General features: G+C 54.4%; 5 protein-coding genes across 5 annotated transcripts; 4 read left to right on the forward strand and 1 right to left on the reverse strand.

The window, feature by feature from the left end:
- Nucleotides 1–597: 597 nt before the first annotated feature.
- Nucleotides 598–2,729, reverse strand: J4E93_005500 (uncharacterized protein; the record flags this gene model as incomplete). The annotated part of the gene is made up of 2 exons (XM_049343420.1): nt 598–2,313; nt 2,364–2,729. 2 exons carry the CDS (start codon nt 2,727–2,729, stop codon nt 598–600), a joined length of 2,082 nt encoding a protein of 693 aa, XP_049199513.1.
- A 2,075-nt stretch (nt 2,730–4,804) lies between these two features.
- Nucleotides 4,805–5,891, forward strand: J4E93_005501 (uncharacterized protein; the record flags this gene model as incomplete). Its single annotated transcript, XM_049343421.1, has 2 exons — nt 4,805–5,047; nt 5,148–5,891. 2 exons carry the CDS (start codon nt 4,805–4,807, stop codon nt 5,889–5,891), a joined length of 987 nt encoding a protein of 328 aa, XP_049199514.1.
- Nucleotides 5,892–7,229: 1,338 nt separating this feature from the next.
- Nucleotides 7,230–8,246, forward strand: J4E93_005502 (uncharacterized protein; the record flags this gene model as incomplete). The annotated part of the gene is made up of 1 exon (XM_049343422.1): nt 7,230–8,246. One exon carries the CDS (start codon nt 7,230–7,232, stop codon nt 8,244–8,246), a length of 1,017 nt encoding a protein of 338 aa, XP_049199515.1.
- Nucleotides 8,247–8,797: 551 nt separating this feature from the next.
- J4E93_005503 (uncharacterized protein) lies at nt 8,798–9,739 on the forward strand (the record flags this gene model as incomplete). Its single annotated transcript, XM_049343423.1, has 1 exon — nt 8,798–9,739. One exon carries the CDS (start codon nt 8,798–8,800, stop codon nt 9,737–9,739), a length of 942 nt encoding a protein of 313 aa, XP_049199516.1.
- A 415-nt stretch (nt 9,740–10,154) lies between these two features.
- Nucleotides 10,155–11,271, forward strand: J4E93_005504 (uncharacterized protein; the record flags this gene model as incomplete). The annotated part of the gene is made up of 2 exons (XM_049343424.1): nt 10,155–10,374; nt 10,427–11,271. 2 exons carry the CDS (start codon nt 10,155–10,157, stop codon nt 11,269–11,271), a joined length of 1,065 nt encoding a protein of 354 aa, XP_049199517.1.
- Between the last annotated feature and the right edge of the window lie 527 nt (nt 11,272–11,798).

The following is an 11,798-nucleotide window of genomic DNA, read 5'->3' on the forward strand; positions in this document are numbered from 1 at the left end:
GGGCGCGTGGACCAATGACGATGACGTCTTTCTAAGTCGTAGGTGGATCTGCAAGGGGCATTTCTGAGGCTGACGGGTGCCGTACCGCTGCCGCATGGCATGTATGAGGGGCAGGAAGGACCTCTGGAATGGCGCGCATCAACAACGGTGCTACACGAAGCTCAGGCCACTCCAGATCCCTTGCAACAAGACTTGTGAATGTATGTAGGTACTTTGCTATTGAACTACTTGCTCTAATAAATAGAGCAAAGGTAATGCCTCATATACAATAATGTAGCCAGTAAAGGCGAGGGCTGTACTTCTCGATGCCATGTGCTGGACGATGCAAAACGCCAGTGTCCTCCAAAGCGGATATCACCAGTCCAGATATCATGATCGTAAGAGAGAAGATGCGCCATTTACCCAAGCCTAGAGGGACAACGCCGCGAAACCCACACAAGAATCCAAAGAAATGCAAACCGCGGTTGGAAGCCCCCTCTACAGAGCATTCCAACCATCCCAGAGATTTAACCTAGCCTTGCCCTTACCCTTCGGGCCTTGCCTAGACCCAGCTCCCGCTGGACCCGTCCCAGAACGCCTTGAACTCCTTCCTAATTCCTATTGTCTACTACTACCTGGACGACCCCCCTTGGCCTTGGTCTTGGTGTGTGTCTCCTTGCACTCGTCACTGCAGAACCATTTGGTCCGGCCAGTGGGCGGTTTGTCAAGGTTGACGCAAGCAAGATGGAACCACTCGCGGGGGCAGTCGTCGTTGTCGCAGGCAATCATGTTGCCATACGACACTTCGTTGCAGTAGCAGTATCGGGGTTCGTCGCCGTCTTCCTCCGATTCCACTTCGGGCTCGGCTTCTACCTCGGCTTCTTGGTATTCTTGTTCTTGTGCGACGGAGCTTGCGGCGGAGGACGGAGGGTTCGATTTCACGTTCGTAACGGGTTTCATGGCTGGCGAGGCAGTGGCAGTAGTCGGCTGCGTATTCTTCTTGTTGCCTCGCTTCGACCCGGTGCCTGTCGTGCTGTTGTTCTCGGATGAGGTGTTGGAGTTGGAGTTGCCATTGTTCGCGTTGCGACTGCTGCGACTTCTCGCCATTGATATTTCTGGGAACGCGCCAATGACAGGTGTCGCAGTCTTTGAAGTGCGACCGGGCCTTGCAGAGGCTGCTGCCGGCACAGGTGGATCAACGTCCATACTCTCTGGCTCAGGCTGTCCCAAATCTTCCAACTTCATGTTGGATGTGTCAAAGGGCGGCGGGACCTCTGCGCTCTCCTTTGGAGTTGACGCGCCCTTTACCGAGGTATTGTCCCGCACGATCCCAGCAGCCTGCTCAAGCTCCGTAATGACGTTGCTACTAGCGGCCTGTTGTACGGAATGAGAAGAGGAAGGGCGCCGTGCCGCAGGAGCCTCTTGGTCTTTGAGCGACGCCACCGAGTTGGCTGTGGAGTTCTTCCGCGCACGTGCAGACAGCGGTCGATCCGATGCACCGGCAATTGCTTTGTTGATGGCAAAATTGGCGGCCAGGGGTGACGACGCCATTGGGGGCGAGTACGGCGGAAGCGGGTTCTTGCGTTGCGCAGGCACGGGAGCGGCACGCGGTTTGCGTTTCGCTGCGGCGCTCTCTGGACCTGGGGTACCCCGTGGGCTTGAGCCACCTCGTACGCCGTTGCTGGTAGCTTTCAGAGCACTGCTTATTGATCGCTCCATGGCCGGGGCCGCTGGTGCCGCTGCAGCGAGGGCCTTTTCGGTCTTCTTTCGCTTGCCGTGCGGACCTGCGCCATTGCTCGAGATGCCCAACCCGGGGTTCCTGTTGTCTGGCCCTGCTGTCTCCGCAGGCATGGGCTTCCTCTTCTGTGGCTTCTTCGCGGGTCGGTCGTCGAAGTCGGAATCGACCTGGTGATGTCGACTCCGCTTGTTGGCCTGCATGGCTTCGCGTCTGGCCTCGCTCTTCGCCGCGATTGAGTCGACGTCATGCACGTGCTGCGCTGCCGCGGCCAAATTGTTCGCCGCAGCTACCTCGCGCCGTTGTCGCTCGTGGGATGGGCCGCCCTTTTTCTTTTCCTCCTTGTCCGCGTATGCCCAGTGTGTGAGGCTGCCGTATCGCGCTTCGTCGCTGATTTCGCCGTCGAGCTGGGAGAAGGAGTGGTGCATGCGCATGAGGCCCTTGTCTTTGGTGGCTTTGGCGCCCTGGAGGACTACCAGCTTCTCGTCGAGCGTGGGGAGCATGTTCGCGATGAGCATTCTGAGGCGAAAGAAGAGCTGGCGCTTCTGGATCGCTGCCTGCTCTTCTGGGGAGAGGTTGTCGGGGTTGGATGGGTTGAGCTGCGAATGGTGAGCCTGGGGTAATGGCGTGCGCTCAAACAGGAACGTACATTGGTAGTGTTTTCGGATGCTGTAGAGGCCTGTTCTATGGCCGCCAGCTGCGCCTTGGTGGTGACGGGCTGCTGGGCGATCTCGTCAAGCAGCTCCGTGAGCATCTGCTCGGGGTCGTGGAGTTTCGCCTCGACTTCCTTGAACATGGAGAAATGCTTGATTATCTCCTTTGGGAATGCGTCTACGGCGCCTGTAAAATGTGTGAGGGCGGGCAGGAAGCCGGGCGCGCTGTTGGAAGCCTCGGGCGTCTGCTCCATCCCGCTGGCGGCGAGGCGGCCGGCGAAGGTGCGCGCATAGTAGTTGGTAGGTCGGACCGTGGCCCGCCCCTGTCTCGTAGACGTTCGAGTGCCTGTGGTCGGCGGCATGGTGGCTGTGAGGGCGCTCCGTGGGTTGCAGGGCGAGGAAAGTGGCCGCGAACGCGCTCAGCTCAGGATGCAGTGTGTAGAAAGAAGTTGCGTGGTAGGAATGACGTGTGGGCGCATCTCAAGCGATAAACAGTAGTTTGCTGGCGTGTCCCGCGATTTGCCTGTGGGTGCCGTGCAGCGTGACGATGCGCAGAACAGGAGCTCCTCACTACCACTTGACGCTACAAGCGCGAAAGACGCTAGGCACTGTCTGTTGACGGGATGCGCACGTGATTTGCGTTATCGATAAGCCATCGTGCCATCTCCCTCCCACCATCACCACCCTCGAGTTTATCCGTCTCCCCTTCCCCAACCGCACGGGGTACACGGAGCTACCACGCTATCGGGACGACCACATAAGACACCTACAACAAACTTTCTTTCATCGTTACTTTACTTTACGCGCCGGCCGTGTTGGTACTTGCCGCAGTCGTACGCGTGACTTGGTCCGCTATCCTCTTCGAAGAAATCCCTTTCGTAACCATCCGTCCCATGTCGGTTCAGATCGCATCTGCGATCGTTGAGGTATGCAACCTAACATACGCAGTCGTGTTACTTTAGACACTTGTTTCGAAGTTCGAAATGCCGGAGATAAATGTCGAATAGCAACACAGATACTCAGCCTCATGGACGCTTTTGGCCCCGATCCGCGGTTCGCCCCGTATTTCTTCAAAGGCACAAGTCTCTAAAGAGTGCAAAGAACTAGTATTATTTCCACTATATTTAGGAGTATCAGCCAATCGAGTAACTTCCCATAGCCGCCGTCGGAATGCGACCTATAGCAGCTTGGAATCCTTCGCAGCGTAGTTTGGGTTCGGTCCGGAGATCGTAGTGGAGGAGCATTGCCGGCCTTAAGCCTCAGACGTATACGGTATTCCGCCAGGTACATCAGAATTGCGCATCTTGGATTGGCTGGATCGCATAAGTGTCTGATCACTAGTTCTCGACACAAGCGCTGCGCGGTTGCGACCTCGGGACCTTGGAAGGCACTGAACTTATCAAAACCTAGACAACAGGGAACTAGAACGGGGACCAACTCATGCCACGCCGTAGATGCTCGTTTACATCTACCCTTCGGCAAGTAAGTCTCTTCACAAGGGTCGGGCTGGCGAACTGTTGGCACGAGCCCTGATTGTCGACTCTGAGCTCTTAGACGTACACCATCGCGGTTGGGTCGGTTAACAGTCACTTGGGGGCCGTCATACTTACGTTGAGGTCGTTGTTTGACTCAATCGTAGTCAACTTCTATGTCACGTCTTGAGACTTCATTCCTAGGCTTCAATCACCGTATACGTGACTCCATTCCTCTCACTCCCTCACTTCATTCAACCCTACTCGAAAGGTTTGTCTGGTTCGTATTCTGTCAATGTGGGTACTGTGACAACATTCCGCGGGCCTACTCTGAGTGTAATTCATCCTTCAGCAGCGGCACAGCTTCAATAGTGCCTCGTTGCCACTCGGGTTGGCGATTGCGGCGATTGTTTCATCTTCCCGACCATTCCATGATTAATATCTCCAAGTGTTGGACTCACACGGGTCGCGATCTCGAGGCGTCATACGCGGCTCGAAGAAAAGGCTGGCCAGGGCTTGAGCAAACGATTGTCTTGGCAGGGACGTGTATCGCGATTCTCACGGGCTCACCATTGGCCCAAGTTACCAGGCAGATGGCAGTTCAGCGGGGCTCAAGCGGTCCAGCGGTCTCGGGCCGCAGTGCGTTGCATTGTACGACGGCACATGTGAATCACGGACAATAGTCAGGGACGTGGTTGAGTCCGTCCTGAGGTGACGGTGGGTTGCTCAGGCGGTCTGTTCAAACAGTAAAAATTGGTCACTTGAGAGTCACCTTCACTTCCCATCGGCCTGCCGCGATTGCACCGCCGCCTCCCACCCTTCCTCCCACTTATAACCCGCCTCCGCTCACCTCCCTCGAGACTTTCTTAACAACAGACTGAACTCTCGTCAACAGCAGTGCAGCCGACCGTCCTTCAACAGTCGTCCCTCTACTAGTAATATATCTACCCACGGACTCAGTCATCATGTCCACCGACTATATGATCAAGACTCCCGACACCGCTGCTGGCGCTACCTTTACGCCCGAGGTCACTCAAGCCGACAAAATCCGTAACGCGATGTCTGTCGACAACCTCGTCGAGAGCCCGAGTGATTCTCCTGACATCACCTCGGCGCTCATACTTGCACCACCTTCCACTCCCAAGTCCGCCAAGGAAGAGCCTTCATCGCCCACTGTCAAGACTCCTGACACCGTCATGACTGACCTCGTAAGTGCAAAGCCCCCCATCTGCACGCATCTCGCGCAATGTGCGGAGTCACCACTCCACCATTGAATCAATAGACTGACCGAGTACCAACTGAGTAAAGACCGAGCATGACCCTTCTGGCGACGAGAGTCTCGATGACGGTGAAGACGTACCCGACTCCCAGCGCGAGTTCCTCTGCATGAACGACGAGCATACCCGCTGCATGACTGGCCAGTACACCAAGGACCTGTCGCGCAAGGTCATCTCCGACCACTTTGGCCGCAACAAGGCGTGCACTCGCGACGTCACCGACTGGCCTCTCTTCTGCCGCAAGCACTACCAGCGCGCGACCTACAACAAGACCAAGTGGCAGATCCGCAAAGTGCAGCTCATCCTCCGCCAGTTCGAAGTCATCGAGAAGCAGTTCCCAGGCACCACCTACGACATCGCCTTCAAGAAGTCCGAGGAAGCGCGTCTAAACCACTACTCCCGTCAAGTCGCCGCCGGAGCCAAGAATGAACAAGCTGAGCAGAGTGTCCACCCCAAGATCGGCAAGCACTTCGAGGCGCCCATCGACGTCCTCCGCGAGCTAGACCAGTGGCTCGGCTTCAACAAGACCTACGCAGAGGTCAAGAAGATCGTCGACGTCATCCTCCAGATGCTCGAGGAGAAGGAGACTGAACAAGTCCCCTCTATCGAGTTCCTCCCCAAGCTCCCAGGCAAGACTCCATCGCCCAAGAAGACCCCAGCCAAAGCCCGTACTCCCAAGTCGCCAAAGTCACCCAAGTCACCCGCCAAGTCGCCCAAGACACCTACCCGGGTCTCCAACAAAGGCTCCGTCAAGAAGACTTCAGCAAAGGCTTAGTTCTATCATAGCGTCGCCGCGCTCAGCATCGCGACTACCGTCGCATCACGTCACTCCTTCATCCCATTGCCATTTGCATTCACGGTCTCTCTGCGGCTGAGCTACCGACACTCTAATCTTTCCTTGAGTGTCCTGGCAATATGCACGCACTACTACCATCTTCACTATGTTCACAGCATTTGCGATTTCACTCTTTCAATTCACGTGTTTGGCACCATCACGACTGTCTTCGCACACACTACACGCTGCCGTTTCATTGTCAGCGTTTCCAACGCAGGACTAAAGACTGTTCGTATGGGCGATGGCCGAACATGTACTCACTCACGGCATGGGTGTGCTTTTACTTCTATACCCTCATCTTACGATGGCGACTTATCTTGTCTTGTCTCTTGCATTATAGGTAGATCTTGTGGGCGTTTAGGCATAGGGTGTCCTTTCTGGGGGTTGGAGTCAGGGTGTGGGCATGGATTCGGCCTCACTGGGTCTGTGGTATTACGGGTCAGGGTTGGGGAGTTGGGTATATACTACGATAATCAAATTCAAATCTCTTATTAGAAACATGCATCATTGAATTCCCCGCATTCCTCATCGTGACGCTGCCGTTACGGTTGGCTTTGACATCGACATCGACAGCGACGTTGGTGCTCCATGCACTGTCGTCACTCACGTTACACACATTACATGCAATATCCCGTTCCTGCATATGCACACTGCACATGCACCATGCATCCCCGGACGGCTATTGCCTCGTCTGCATGTGTGTCACCGATACTGTCTACCGCCTGCCCCGCCGCACGGTGTGCTCTGTAGACGCGCTCTTTGGTGTGTACCTGCATTCTGAGTCAGACTTCGGGGGCGGTCTTTTTCGTTGTGACTGTGCCACATGTTGAGTAGCCTCGCTTGGTTGGTTGGTGAGGCTGGCCCCCTCGTGGACGCGCTTTCCCCCACATGCAACGCATCCTGCGAGTCGGGCCGAGGGTGTGGCGCGGGTTTGTGTCTCACTGCGGTGTTTGGTTGCGTGATGCTATGGGGAGAATGGGGGTAAATGTGTTGTGGTGATCGTCGTTGCTTTTGCTATGCGAACGTATTCTCTGACGGACATCTCCGATGGCGTCTGAAGCCAGCTGCGGCATCTCACCGTAGCTCTCTCAAGACGTGGGAGTGAGGGAAGCCGTCCAAAGCTGCAACTCACCTCATCATCCTCAGGTGGTAACAGAGGTCGCGTATAAGAAACACGCTTCATCATGTTGGCCTGCTTGTATCTTACACCTGCATCTACCCCATCTCGTGCATCTCTCTACTTCTACTTCATCTTTCCTCTGCCTCATACTTTCCAAGATGGGCGACAAAGACATCGAGCCCTGCGGAGTCTGGAGCGGCGACTTCTCATGGGACGGCTATTTCATGCGAATGCACATGAAGACAGTTACCCAGCAATACGACATGTACAATCCCCGCACGTGGCCCTTGGTGAGCCAGGTTATAGCAACGGAGAACAACAGTGACTACAGAAAGAGCAAGGTCCCTCCCGAGTATCTGGTATACGAACAGACGCTCATCAAGGACATGGACGGACTTCGACCTCTTCAAGGCCAGCGGACTGTCAATCGTCGGAAGAATCGGACGATGAAAAACCTCTTTCGCTACTATCCGCTCAACTATGATCGTAATGGCGAATTGAGAGCGCATCCGCATATACCGTCTGACGAACTGGAGGAGTGGATGAGTCAAATCAAGGAGAACAACCCGGTTGCGAAGAAAGAGGAGGACATCAAGGATGTGATAGTCGGAAACCATGCGAATGAAGAGGTTACTGAGGATGACTCGCCCGAAGCAGCAGCGATTCACGAGATCATGAAGATGTTGGACGACACAGATACAGTGCCCAACAGCAGAGTGACTGAACTGGAAGAAGAACTCGACGATACCAAAAAAGAGAACCTAGAGGCACATATTAAAGCAGAAACCGCGGAAAAGAAAGTTACTGAAATGATGGCCAAGTACCAAACGGCTGTTCAAAAATTCTCCGCCCAGGTTGGAGACGCGCTCTGTGAGTACAAGGAACAGTCGCACAAGCTCCTTTCCCAAGAGCGCACCAATCTCGGTACCCTGAAAGAGATATTGGCGAAGAAGGAAGATGAGATCGCCAGCCTGCAGTCGAACCTCAAAAAGCGTGGCGAAGACGTCTTGACAGCGAAGCAGGAGACGATGGTGGCAAAGCAGCAAATCTTCAAGATTTTGGAAGAGATGAAGAAGAAGAAACAGGGTACAGGTTTGCAGAAGAAGAGAGCGGAGGAGGATGGGGCAGAAGCAGCACGGAAGAAGCCAAAGATTGAGAGTTGCGAAATGCAGTAGCAACGGAAGGGATGTGCGCGCGCGTCCGGTTCTTGATTCCTGCGTATGCTGGCTTGTTTGGCAGGAAAAGTTGGGGAACGTGACAGTCGGTCTAGATCCACTGGGTCGCCAAAGACGTGGCTGCGTCATATGGGTTTAGTTCGGAAATGCTTCAGGTACTTTGTCCTGCCCGTACCTGGTCCGTGGGACTCGTTGGTAGTGTGGCGTCTGTCAGGTCCCATCCCTGTCCCTTATTCTCACTCTCAATAGATTTACTGAACTTGCGTTCAATACGAGAAATGTTCCAAGGTTCCATGGCAACCAGAGGTGAAAATGGCTCATGGTGAAGGTGAACGAGGAGCGCTCGCCCTCTCACCGCGAATCTCCCAGACTAACCGAAAGGGCGGGAGTTTGATCACGACGAGCGACCCCTACAGCCAGCAAAATCTCTCCTGCTTCTTCCAACTGATAGCAGCAACGTCCTGCCACTCGTTTTTCGCTAGAACCTCTCAAGGTGGGTCAAGTATGGCCGTCGGCGCATCACAAATGGCTAACACGATCACGACGCAAAGATGGCACCTCTACCGCGCTATGAGGGCACCTTCAGCTTCGTCTCTTCGAGGCTGTATGCGAGCATCAAGCGCGCCATCCCTACCTACGACAAGGAAGACCCAAAGACCTGGCCCTACGTCACTCTGTCAACGATCGAGAAGCTTCGCCCGTACCAAGGTTATCCAGATCTGCCTACAGGCGTAGCCTACCAACGAGAAGCGATGAAGCGATACGAAGACATGTACACACCACAAGAGCGAGCAATTGCCGCCTCCGTGAACGGTCCTTTGTACCAACGGTACCCATACAACTACGACCGATTCGACGAGCCGAAAGAGAAGGTCGGTATGTCAGGAGCGGAGTATCGCAGCTACATGGCCAATACAACTGCAACGCCGTCTACACCACGCGTGTGCGAGCGCGAAGAATGGGAGCAAGACATCCTCGACAGCGCAATCGACTGCTCCACACCCCATCCTCACAGCCAGCCATCAGAGCCCGAGTCCCCCACACCAGCCAACCGAACACAACCCCACTCCCTCTGCTCCAACAAAACCTGCACAGACACCCGCCGCGAAGCAGCCAGACTCCGAGGCACCCTCTTCGACAAAGACTCCCAACTCCTAAGCTGCCAATCCGATCTCAAAGAATACGAGACAACCGAAAAGCTGCGACGTCGTGCCTTGGAAGACGCGGAGTACGAGGTCGAGAAGGAGAAGCAACGTGCGGATGCTGCGGAGAAGGAATGCATGCTGAAAATGGAGGGTAATATTAGGTTACAGCAGCGCATGAGGGAGTTGGAGGTCAAGGTGAACCAGGCGCAGGAATTGGATACGTATTGTGTTGAGTTGGAGGGGGAGATTGAGAGGCTGAATAAAGTGCGGGAGGAGGAGGAGGGGTCTGATGACTATCATGATGGTGATGATAGACCGCGCAAGAGGATGCGGTCTGAGAGTTTGTAATGAGGATGAGGGTTCTTGTATGATTGTCGCAGTCGCGTTCTCGCGATGCACAACTGCCGCGGAGACGCCGCACGCGAGATTTCGGCAGCGCTAGCCCATTACGTTGCGAACACCTTCCCCGCTCAATGCGTCATTGTCGCGAGCTGTCACTTGTAGCTATATACTCCGCACTGCGTCACTCGATTAGGCAAGACATTTTCTCTGGCATCGCTCTGGACCGATGCACTCATTCTGAATTTGTCAGACCACGCCCTACAGCTGTATCTGTATTAGTACACGACATAAGAAGAGAGCCGTGTGACTAGTACACTGCAGAAAAAGACCTCGTTGGGGAGGAACGCTTACAGTTGTTATACCTTCCTAAGGTTTTGCGCAAGTCGTATAATCTTGACTATTCGGTAACACAACCAGCAACATGGCACTCCCGGCCACTACGCAGGTCGCGATTCTACTGTCGATCTTCGTCTTACCCATTCTCACATACTTCTACTTCACCAAGAGCCAGCAAGCAAAGAGTAATTCTGGGCCTTTGCCAGCAGCGACAGAGATTACAGGGCTCTTCATACACCCCATCAAGTCATGCCACGGCATCAGCGTAAAGTCAGCGAAGCTCTTGCCAACCGGCCTGGACCTCGGTGCGCCTCTGTTGTCAGATATTCAAGAATTGTAACATGCTGACGGAGCCAGATCGTCAATGGATGTGGGTGAGCTACCCAAACTACGAGTTCCTGACGATCCGCCAAAACTCCAAGATGACACTGATCCGGCCAACCTACGATGAAAAGACTGATACCCTTACCGTTACTGCACCAGCACCGAATTCGGTCGACGAGAAGTTGGAGTTCTCAATCCCAGCTCATCCATCAAAGGAATGGCTCGACGAGAATACCGAGGAGCACTCAGCGAAGATCTGGAGTACAACAACGGGAACCCGCGTGTACTCTACGAAGATGACCGCACCATTCAACAGCTTCTTCGATGAGGAGGTACGACTTGTGTATAAGCCCCCTGTCTCCGAGGACCCCAGGCCTCTAGTATCGAACGGTGCACCAGCTGTCCTAGGGAGAGATGCATCGACCTGTTTCCCCGACCTGATGCCCGTGCTCGTCGGCAACCAATCCAGCATCGACGAACTTAACACGCGTCTTAAAGCCGCAGAAGGCCTCACAATCGACGTTCGTCGCTTTCGCCCCAACATCCTCGTCAAGGGGGATGCTAACGCGCCTTGGGATGAAGATCGCTGGAAGACGATCAAGATTACGTCTGATGCTGATAACAAGCCAATCATTCTGGACATCACCCAGCGATGCGCGCGTTGCCAGGTGCCTAATGTACATCCTGATTCGGCGGAGAAGCACAAGACGCAGCCTTGGGACGCGCTGATGAAGTACCGGAGGATTGACGAGGGGATTACATACAAGCCCTGCTACGGTATGCTTGCAGTGCCGAAGTCGGTTGGGGATCTCAGGGTTGGCATGAAGTTTGAGGTTACTGAGGTCACGGATAAGCATCGGTATATCGCTGGATTTTAAGGGGGTGGAGCTTGACGGTTCATGCTGATGAACCCTTACTGGCTGCTGCGTATATCGAGGAGACTGACCGAATGCCATCACAGCGCAAGCCATTGCGACACAGTTGTCGTACGACTCTCCACAAAGGTTGTACGGATGATCAGATCAGCACACAATTTCTCTGCTGTCAGCCTCGGAAATCAAAAGAAGCTAGCTGTAAGCTGCCCGATTTATGTAGCCTTTGGAAGATCGTAGGTGCATCGATTTGCAGCTCCTGAAATCTCTTCAGATGATTGTTAGAGATGTTGCCCAAGCTACAGCTATCATAAGCGGATCCCCACGTAGTTCACATGCGAACAGCCGCCATGTGCAGCGGCAATTATGACGAGTGTTCCTGATGATCCATCGGATCTGCAAAGCAAAGACTGCCGAAGCGGCTCCGCCTCTAGCCCGCGTTGAGATTAGCGACGCGACGCGACAGACAGGGGTACACCTATTATCGTGTCCATGGCTGACTTTCTCTTGAACTCAACTTTCTTCTAGGAAAT

This window comes from Alternaria ventricosa, assembly GCF_023758065.1.
Source record: "Alternaria ventricosa strain BMP 2768 chromosome Unknown scaffold_8, whole genome shotgun sequence".
Lineage (NCBI taxonomy): Eukaryota > Fungi > Ascomycota > Dothideomycetes > Pleosporales > Pleosporaceae > Alternaria > Alternaria ventricosa.